Source organism: Fundulus heteroclitus, unplaced genomic scaffold (genome assembly GCF_011125445.2).
Source record: "Fundulus heteroclitus isolate FHET01 unplaced genomic scaffold, MU-UCD_Fhet_4.1 scaffold_445, whole genome shotgun sequence".
NCBI lineage: Eukaryota > Metazoa > Chordata > Actinopteri > Cyprinodontiformes > Fundulidae > Fundulus > Fundulus heteroclitus.
Genome location: NW_023396863.1, coordinates 41,355 through 51,833, shown reverse-complemented (window position 1 = coordinate 51,833; position 10,479 = coordinate 41,355). Strand labels below are relative to the sequence as shown.

Sequence of the window (10,479 nt, the reverse complement as noted above, 5' to 3'; positions counted from 1 at the left end):
ACAAAATAAGAACTGACTTTTATTTTTTTAAGCTTGTACGGAAACGAATTGTTAATTAATATTATTTTATAAACAAAAATAATGAGATATTACATGTAACACTGTGGATTTGTTTAAAGACACACTGACGTAAGATCCGCGCGAGCTGGTCTCGTGACAGGCTAGCAGTTATCGTTTTCGATCACCTGACATTCTTTTTCTTACAATAATAATTAAAAAATCAGTAAATGAGTTGACTTTTGTTAAAAAATAACCCCGACTTCTACCTAAGCGACATGTTGTCTCGGCTTCTGAAGGAGCACCAAGCGAAGCAAAATGAGCGGAAGGAACTGCAAGGTGGGGAATCTTCTGGATCACTGCGATGCTAGCACAGGCTAAAAACAAATCTCTTGAATGCCATTAATGCCGATTGTATGCATTGTTCTTTCTTGCACAGAGAAACGCAGACGTGAAGCGATCACTGCTGCCACATGTCTAACTGAAGCCCTGGTAGATCACCTGAACGTAGGGTATGAAAAACAACAACAACACAATCTATCATATTTGTGTTCATACTTTTGTTGAACCAGTGGCTTATAGCTTTAAACAGTAAACTAATTATTGTTAATAGCTGGGTTTTACTAAATCGTTAATATCCTTTTGACATCGGTAGAATGTACTTGACTTGAATGTTAATCAGTTTGAGGACTGTCAAAATTAGAAGTTCCTGGCTTGAATGAATGAATTGAATTTAATGAATTAAATTGCTGACTGTAATAGTTACTATATATATTTCTTCTTCCGTTATTTTATCCTAAAAGTATTAACTTGACAGTATTCATTGCCAAAAGTAGAACAGTATGGGAAATTAACTACAGTCTCAAAAGACAAAATAGGGTTAGTGACATTATTGTTATAGTTTGGTCGGTGTACATGTAGAGACACCTTTTTATTTTGGTGCATTTGAAATATTAGGAAAATGTGATTACAGTGCTAAGCAGTGGCGACTTGTCAATAGAGGGCGCTCGGGCGCCCCTCCCTATCACATTTTCAAGAAAAAAATGCATAGGCACAGTGAACATAAGTTACGAAATGAGAACCAGTCTCCGCCAACTGTTATGTTGGGGGTCGCAGGTTGTAAAGTTTGGGAAGCCCTGATCAAAATGTTCAAATGTGAAACTTAAGCCAATAATAATGTGGTGCACACTGATGTTGCCATGATTGTTGCAACATGGTATCAGAATCTGCTTTATTGGTCAAGTAAGTGTGCACAAACAACAGCTTGGACTTCAGTTTCATACATGTACATACATGAAGTATGAATGTATAGACCTCAGAGGAAATACAATTTCAAAAAAACAGCAATATGTACAAGTAAGTCCCAAAAGAGTTTAAAATTGTGTTAAGTGTGATATTTGTTGCCAGTCATTTCAGAAAGTGACACCATTATTTTATATAGATTCATCACACATAGACTAAAATATTTTAAGCCATTATTTCTTGTAATTTCACCGGTTGGCAAAACAGTAGACCAGACAATAAATTAAAAACCAGCTGCTCAAGCCTTTCATAACCACAGATGTCAGGGCAACATGCCTGTAGTCATTTAGAATAGGACAGATAAATAGAAATAACCTGCACTGTCCCACGGTGGGGAAACTCTGGTGTATCAGCAGCAAAGTAAAATGCAAACGGAAGCATTCAGATATAAGAAAAGGTATAAGATAAGATAAGATAGACTTTATTGATCTCACAGTGGATAAATTCACGTGTCACATCGGCTCAATAATCAAAAGAAGGTGCCGAAGGGAGGAAAAGGTGCATGAGGTGCGTCCTGAACAGTGCGTCCACATATATACAGTGGATCGGGAAAAAAGACATTTGCTGTCTGTTCTCAAACAGGAATTCGTATTGTCTGCAGTTACTACGTAGGCGTCAGTAAAGCTTTATCCTATGGATTTCTGGCCACCACCTACCCTTTCCCATGAGCCAGTGAAATGTAACAATGTGTTCCTGGCTGCAAATAATTGATCAAACATACAGTTCAAACATGAATAATCCTGTTACCGTTGTGAATGAAGTGAAGAGATCAAGACAATCAGCTTATAGAATTAGCTTATAGAGAGCAGAAATTAAAGACTGGCTGTTGCTCTAGTTCTGTATGAGAAAGATTAGGGCTTTTAGTGCTTTTGGGACATGGTCAGAACTTTAGCAGCCACGTATTCAGCACAAGGACATTCTTAATTTCCCTTACACGACTCAGTGGCAATCTGATATCAAATAATAATGCTAGGAAACTTATTATTGTGCCTTCTTTCTCTTTAGCGTTGCTCAGGCGTACGTAAACCAACGCAAACTAGACCATGAGGTTAAGACACTCCAAGTTCAGGCGAGCCAGTTCTCCAAGCAAACTGCTCAGTGGATCAGCATGGTGGAGGGATTCAATCAGGCATTAAAGGTAAGATATACTGCACTAAATTTGTGAACTGCACCAAATGTTTATTTCATAACAAATTTTTAATTGGCAATTTGTGCATTTAACTTTGCACTGGCTGCCTGCTGCTCCTAAAAAATAAAAAAAAAATAAAAAAGTGTTGGCAGAATTCTAAAAGTAGAATTTGTTGCGTTATGTCTGAAAAGAAAAATAAATAAAAAACCTACCCATTGGAGCTTCATGATTGAATAAATACATGCAGTTTAAATATATTTCTAATTTTAACTCAAATATCTGTGCTTGAAAGTGGAAAATAGGGAGAATCGTTGGAATTTTGAGATCTCACCACCCCAGTCCAAAATCCAAGATGGCTACTTTCCACATAAGACTTAGCCAGCCTGAAAAATGTTTTATTTGGCCTCCTGACGTTTTTTTTAATTTTTTTATATATATATATATATTTACTCTTAACCCTATAACCACAAATGTATATTTTTAATAATAATATTTCTGAGACCTCTACCTCTTCAACAAAGTCAGTATTTTTCTGAACATACAGTATACAACATAAAACTGAATGTATTTTACACACCCTATATAAAAATGCTGAAAAAATGAGGAAATGCTTTTTTCTTGTTTCAATTACCATATAAAAGAAAATCTGAAAGCCTGACATTTTTTATTTTATTATTTATTATTTTTCGAAGCAACCAAAAAATAGTATCTTTTTTAAAAAACTTAAGTTTCCTCACATTTACCTGAATAAGGCTTTAAAGGGTCAACATACTGAAGAAAATACATTGTTAATGGCATTCAATTTTCAATTCAATTCAATTCAATTTTATTTATATAGAGCCAAATCATGAAACATGTCATCTCAAGGCACTTTACAAATCAAGTTCAATCATATTATGCATTACCAATAGTAGCATAGTAGAACTGGAAGATTCAAGAACATTTTCTTCACTGCCCTTGATGCTATTATATAGTTAACTTGTTCAATGTCTACAATAATAGCTACCAGAGGGGGTAGTTGTACCAGTTTTAGAAACCTGGCTCTAAACAGTGTTTAGTCTCAGGTTTGCTATTTGATTGATTTGCATATTTAATAAGATGGTTTCAGCACTATTTGGATAGTAACATCGAGCACTCAATGTCCAAGCTCAGCTCAACATAAATGATTCTGAGAAGGTTAGTCAAGGTGAAAAGATGCCTGGAAATGGGGAAACATTTGTCTAACTTAAGACAAATAAAAGTATGTTACTTAGAAAAATAAAATACAATTCTTATTTTTAATAGAAACATTAGGAAATTTCCTCTTTTGCATTGTGTAATTATGAAAGTATTATGAAAGAGAAACGTGTTCATGACTTCTATATCACAGTCGTATAAGGTATATGCCGGATCGCAAATCCCTTTCGGAGTTCATGTGATGTAGTCAAATCATCAGGTAGGTGGAGGGGACTTTAAGCTGCTTTAGGCGTCCAGTTTGTTTAGAAGTTAAACACGGTGACAAATATGAACTTTCTCGTACGTGTCCTCTCTGAAACAGGAGATTGGAGATGTTGAGAACTGGGCCCGCAGCATCGAGATGGACATGAGGACAATCGCCACCGCCCTGGAGTATGTACACAAGGGGCAGCCCCAGTCTACCTGCTCGTAAACATCATAGCGTGCTTCTACAGCACATTTACAACGGAATGTATACGTACGTGTAATATAGGCTGGGCTTAGACGCACCCGTCCGAGTGGACTGAAGTGGACTTTTCTCAGACAAATATCATTTGTCTGTCGCATCTGATGATGTAGTTCAGACACGTTTGCCTGGTGTTGTTTCATTTTTGATCACCAGAGTTGGAAGGAGGGTGCAAAGTGATGCCGAAGATCCATCATAAATGCGTTTTATGAGGTTATTTCTGTGTTCTGTTTAGGTTATGTTTTGGGAGGGGTATATATTAAAAAATATTTAATGGACAGAAAGTTTGACCGCTCACAATAAAACACATTGTGAATTATTTTTAAAGTATCTCTTAAACTAAAAGAGCATATTTGCTTTTGCATCTCCTGTATCCTGTATGCACATCCACTGACAGAGGGATGCATTGTTTCATTTGTTGCCAATGTACATTTTTGAAATAAAGTTTGATAAAAATTAATTTTGTTTCTTATTGAACAAGTTAAGATAAGTAGACGGTTATAATAAATAACAATGGAACAATAAGAGCTTGAGTCGTATTTTTCTTTATTCTTTCTAACAATAACTACAGCGTGGTGGAAAGCTGTAAGGAAAAAAAAAAACAATTGCTGTGAAGAATTAAAAAGTCTTTAATTCGCTTCACCCATGGTTATATTGTGCTTGTTCCAGAAGTGGAGTTTGGATATTTCTGGACAAAGTTTTGCAACTACAACGACTTGACAATCACTGGAATGTGTGACGTAAAAGTTATGTCACGGTGCAACCGGGTGCAGTGTACACTCACATAATTACAACACTATTTGGTAACTAATTAAGGCTTTTAATCCAGTACACAAGTCCCAGCCTTCATGCTTTTTTTTGTTTTAATTATTCTTTTGTTGGTTTTTGTCAGTTACATATCATTGTCATTAAACTAATTGTAACAAATACACCCTTTCTGTGACTGAGGCTGCAGCTGTGAAACAAATCATAGATAATTCTTGTCTCAGTTTCATTCATATTTTACTAATTTGTATGACTTGACCCTGCCTTGTATAAAAAAAAATATTACAAGAGATTCTACTGATTATTCAAAAGTCTGGAATCTCATTCTAGATTTGATCATTTTCCAATATTTAATAATCCTAGAAAAATGCAGTACGAGAAAAAATTAAGAGCTAAACATTGATTTGTGACATCAAATGTTTTGTCATCTTTTTTTATATAGAGTTAATGCTTGATCCCCTAATGCACACATATTCAAAAACAAGCCATTTCAATGCTGTTTGGATTCTACAGGCCTCTCTAGAATAGTTGCCAAGCAAATCATTGATATTTTTTTGTCTAGTTGTAAAACTCAAATAAGGAAATCTATCACAAACTGTGATTTTAGGAAACTGTATCAAATTTATAATAGTCCAATCCAGATTTAAAAATATAGATTTAGAAAAATAGATCAGTAAACAAGAAACCAGGAAACAGTTCTTTTCCACAATCAGAATCCAACCGTAACAGCCGGATGTTTCAGGATTTGGGGGAGTATTCACACAAAGAAACTTAATTAGGTCAGTTTTTTTTCTTTGCAGTCAAATTTCATGAACATTAGAAGAACTGCTATGAAATAAAAAATGTGAGCCTTGAAAAGCATGGGCTGTGGAGAATAAATTGGTATGAATCTTGTGAAGCGGCATGTACCATTTTCAGTAGCTCTATGCTGTGGGTGTAGAGTATCTGAAATGGATCTGAAACGTTTACACAGCCTTGTCAATTGCACATTTAATGTAAAAAAAATAAATAGAAAGTTGAGAATAATAAATAATTTCAAAACTTTAATGTGACAATTGCTCACCAAATCAGTTGAAAAGCAAGCAAAAAATGTTGGAGGAAGAAAACCTGGTTCCATAGGATGTGCGCTTGTATAGTGCTTTATGAAATCTTGAAGACCCCAAAGCGCTTCACACTACATTCAATGATTCACACGTGGTGAAGGTGGTGGTGAGCCACATTGTAGCCACAGCTGCCCTGGAGCAGCCAGACAGAAGTGGAGTTGCAACACAATTGGCGGCCCTGGGCCCTCTGACTACCCGCAGCAGGCAAAGTGGGTGAAATGTTTTGCCCAAGGACACAACTACTGAGATGGACAAAGCAGGGTTCAGAGTCCAAGCATATATTCAAATCAGCCACAAAATAGTTTAGCCAGAAAAAAAAAATTAAGCTTTGGTATTGCCTGGCTGAGTCCAGAACACAGCACAGTGTTCAATGTTCAATATTGAATCCTCTTTCTGAATCAAGAGGGCGTTAACAAGATATTAATTCAAAGGTGAATGCAACCAGGTTTTGAGCTTTTTAAATTTATTTTCAGTTGAATTTCACAGGGGATATGTAACTATTTATTGAGTTGGATCAAGCATTTTGGTCCAAATGTAACTATTTATTGAGTTTTTGAACGGATTGAGCCCCTGAAACCATACCATGGCAGAGAAATTTGGGTTGTGGGTTTGTCATAACTTTTGATACAATCCTGAATCATGTAAACCCAATTGTGAGAACAGCTATAGCCCTAAAAAAAACCCTGTGTTCTAAACTAAAAATAGTGCTCAGAAACCCAAGTGTACATGGAGAAAATTCTTTAGGGTTTAGTTTTCCAGCTCTGTTCTCCCTCATTTTTCCTTTAAAAACAATTGCAAAATAGTTACGGATTGAGGATTACTAATAGCGAACATGTCTTAGGGGATAAGCCTCGGGGATAAAGCTTCTCTTTGACCAGTCCCTCTGAGCTGAAGCAGAGGAATAATCAGAAAGGGAAAGGGAAGGGGACCGACAGTAGGGATCCATCATTACCCAGAAACTAAACAAGGTAGGAATGCCGTTTTCAATTGTCTGGATTCTCTCACCTCTCAATTATTGCATTAAATTAATAATTTATTTATTTTTGTTTGTGCATGCTGGCGGTCTGAGGTCACCAAAGGCTTACAGAGTACAATGAGTGCATGAACATAAAAGTGTATATTTTTGAATAGAATAGAATAGAATAGAATAGATGTACTTTAGTAACCCCAGACTGCGGGATTTGTTTGTTGCAGCAGCAGGCATAGAAATATATAGAGAAAAACCTCTAAATACTGTACAGTAAAGCATAGAAAATATCAAAAAGCAAAGGATACTGGTGGGGGAAACAATATCCCCAGATGTTAAAATTAGAATTTAATATAAAAAGTCAGGTAATAACATGTTGAATTTCCTCCAGCTGGAAAAAATAAATAAACAAAAAAATTGCAGTGATTTTTAGGAATAAACTGTTTTGTCCTTATGTTCATATATAGTAATTATCAACAGGTATTGTGTTTTTGATGGCTACAGCTAGCTAAGTTTGTTTAATGTTGTATTACTACTGACAAATTTATTGGCTTTCTACTGTGAGTCAAGCAGCTTTATCATGAATAGTCAAAATACACCTAAAAATAAACTGAGTCTTTAAATTGGGTCTCGCTCCATTACAAATGCCTCTGTTTCTTCTGTAAGCGTATTATCCAAATTATTTCTCATGTGCCCGAAGCAAAATGAGAAATCTGTTCTGCATTAAAAGCAGGTCTTACAACTCAGGGTCTTAGTGAACAAAGTGCTTGTATTCAGTGGCTGTCAAGAATGTTCCACTACAATGTTAGGAAATCCAATAGGGATTTGGCTAAATGGCATATCAGATGATTTTCATTATGTTTGTGCTAACATTTTATTATTTTTTTTTCCTTTTGAAATTTTGCCCAGAATGTTTTTCGAGCAGTTCGGAGGCAAACAACAAACCCCTGAAGGCAGCATGGATACACGTTATATATACGAACTTTTAGGGTAAGAAATAACGATGCAAAACAAAATATTTTACGGTTTCAATTTAGACCTAAGAGCAAATCCCAAGTTTTGGAGATAATATCACAACATTTTGTTTCCTTCAGCGAAAATGCCTGGTACTACATCGCAGCTTCCTTGGCCTTGCTGTGGATTCTCGTGTGGCTGTACAGAGACAGCCTGGAGATAGAGAACGTCTCTGACAAGTATGTCTTCGTGACCGGCTGCGACACAGGGTTTGGGAACCTCCTGTGCAAGAAGCTCGACCGTAAGGGTTTCCGCGTTCTGGCCGGCTGCCTCACAGAGAAGGGGGCTGATGATCTGAAAAGAGCGTCGGGTCCTCATCTTAAGACGATCCTGCTGGACGTGACCAGTCAGGACAGCATCCAGACTGCCATGGAGTGGACCAAGAAGGAGGTCGGTGATAGAGGTGAGATTGAACCACACCATAAATATATGACCCAGTTGTAAAATATCTTTAAAATAACTTTTACTTTCTTTTTAGGACTTTGGGGTGTTGTGAACAACGCTGGACGTTCCTTACCCATGGGTCCTTCGGAGTGGATGAAAGTGGAGGATTTCCACAGCACTCTGAAAGTGAACATGAATGGAGTCATTGCCATGACCATGACCTTCCTGCCCCTCATCAAAAAGGCCCGTGGACGTATCGTAAATGTGGCGTCTGTCCTCGGCAGGGTGGCTGCGAATGGTGGCGGGTACTGCATCTCCAAGTTTGCTGTGGAGAGTTTCTCTGACTGCCTTAGGTAAACTGATAAATAAGAATAGATTATACAAAACGTCAATTCACTAATTGTGTTTATACAACTTGTCCTGTGATGTCACCCGGGAGAGGAACAGACTTTTTTTTAGCTTGGACCACAAGCTCGCTGAAATGGACAACTCGCAATGAGCGATGTATAGATTTATTGCATGAATGATTGGATTTTGTCTCATGAAAAATGTAACACTGTTTCGAGAGCACTTAAGGTCAAGTCAATGTAAGGTCAAGTATACAAAGTATTTGTATAGCACATTTCAGGAGCAAAGTGCCTTACAACTCAAACGTCTATGAAGAAGGTTTGTACAGTGCCCTTTCCTCTTTACAGTATTGTTCTTCTAGCTTACAGGTGATTTGGTTGTAATTAAATAATGGGAAATATCAGATATCTTAGGGTCCTTACACACAGAGAATGGACTTTAAAATGCTTCTGTTAATCTATAAAACACTGACCGGCTTAGCACCAAAATACATTAAAGACCCGTTGTTGCTGTATCGACCCTCCAAACAACTCAGATCTTCTAGTTCTGGTCTACTCTGCACACCCAGAACCAGAACCAAACATGGAAAAGCAGCATTTAGTTCCGATGCTCCACAAATCTGGAACAAGCCTCCAGAAAGCTACAAATCAGCCGAAACACTGAGTTCCTTTAAATCAAGGTTGAAAACCCACCTGTTAAAGTTGCTTTCGGGCCATAATAACAGGAACATTGACCAACATATTTGATGAGTATTGATGTTTTCACCTGGTACAGTTTAATGTGTGTTACCGGTCTCACAACCGGTGACCGTTTCAACGTGTTTGTGAGGTTTTTATGTTTTCATGATGTTAGAACTGAACTTGCAGCATGTGACGCTTCGTTGTAGGTTACCGGTCTGTGTGACTCCCCCTTTTTTTTTTCAGGAGAGATATAAACTACTTTGGAATCAAAGTGTGCATCATCGAGCCGGGGTTTTTCAAGACAGCTGTGACCAGCCTGGATCCCATCGAGAGGGAGCTGCACCGTCTCTGGAACCAGCTCAGCCCCGAAGTCAAAGCAAGCTACGGAGAAAAGTACCTGGACAGCTGTAAGCATGGCAGACTATCAGAGAAAGAAAGGGTTTCGTAATAAGCTATCATCAGCAAAGTGTATTAAAACGTGTCTGTTCAGTAGCCGTTGTTGGATGGCACAAGTGATCAAATTGAAAAAGTTATCTGTTAATTGCTTTCTCAATTGCTTTCTCAAGTTTTCTATTGCATGTCCCCTTAATACAAAGTCGGCTTCCCGTGTATTGTGCACTGTGTAAGCATTATGAACAAAATAAAGCCTTACACTGTGGGAGATTAATGGCACCACAGCTTCCACTTTGGTGCTAAATCAAAGAGATGTAAAGAATTTGGACTGCATTTTATCACCTCCAGTTCAACATCTAAACTAGTAAGATTAATCAAACCCAGACTGAATAGTTCTGCACTGCACACAGATTCTTTAAAACACTGTCTGAGGTTTATGAAATCTTGAATCTGTTTGTAACACTAGAATAAAAGAACAAATGTGAGATGTTCTGAACTTAATAGGCTATCATGTAGGGTTAGAATAGAAAACCTAATGAATGTTTTTCTCCAATATTTATTTTTTTCTCCAGACATTAAGATTCAGCGTCTGATCATGAATGCTGTGTGTGACTCAGACCTCACCAAGGTGACCAGCTGCATGGAGCACGCTCTGACCGCGGCTCACCCGCGACTCGATACAGCGCCGGCTGGGATGCCAAGCTGCTCTGGATCCC

General features: G+C 37.5%; 1 protein-coding gene and 1 pseudogene across 1 annotated transcript; both read left to right on the top strand.

Annotated features, from left to right (window-relative positions):
- Nucleotides 1-128: 128 nt before the first annotated feature.
- Nucleotides 129-4,569, top strand: LOC118556319 (biogenesis of lysosome-related organelles complex 1 subunit 1). The gene is made up of 4 exons (XM_036131611.1): nucleotides 129-336; nucleotides 437-509; nucleotides 2,305-2,437; nucleotides 3,966-4,569. The coding sequence occupies exons 1-4, from the start codon at nucleotides 276-278 to the stop codon at nucleotides 4,074-4,076; spliced, it is 378 nt and encodes a 125-aa protein (XP_035987504.1). The 5' UTR covers nucleotides 129-275; the 3' UTR covers nucleotides 4,077-4,569.
- Nucleotides 4,570-6,841: 2,272 nt separating this feature from the next.
- Nucleotides 6,842-10,477, top strand: LOC118560539 (annotated as a pseudogene).
- Nucleotides 10,478-10,479: the final 2 nt, after the last annotated feature.

Bases quoted from the DNA above. Each gene is read 5' to 3' on its own strand.
- LOC118556319 (XM_036131611.1), top strand. From the start codon at position 276: ATGTTGTCTCGGCTTCTGAAGGAGCACCAAGCGAAGCAAAATGAGCGG. The intron at 510-2,304 runs GTATGAAAAACA...CTTTCTCTTTAG, and splicing joins GTAGATCACCTGAACGTAGG to CGTTGCTCAGGCGTACGTAA. The intron at 2,438-3,965 runs GTAAGATATACT...TCTCTGAAACAG, and splicing joins GATTCAATCAGGCATTAAAG to GAGATTGGAGATGTTGAGAA.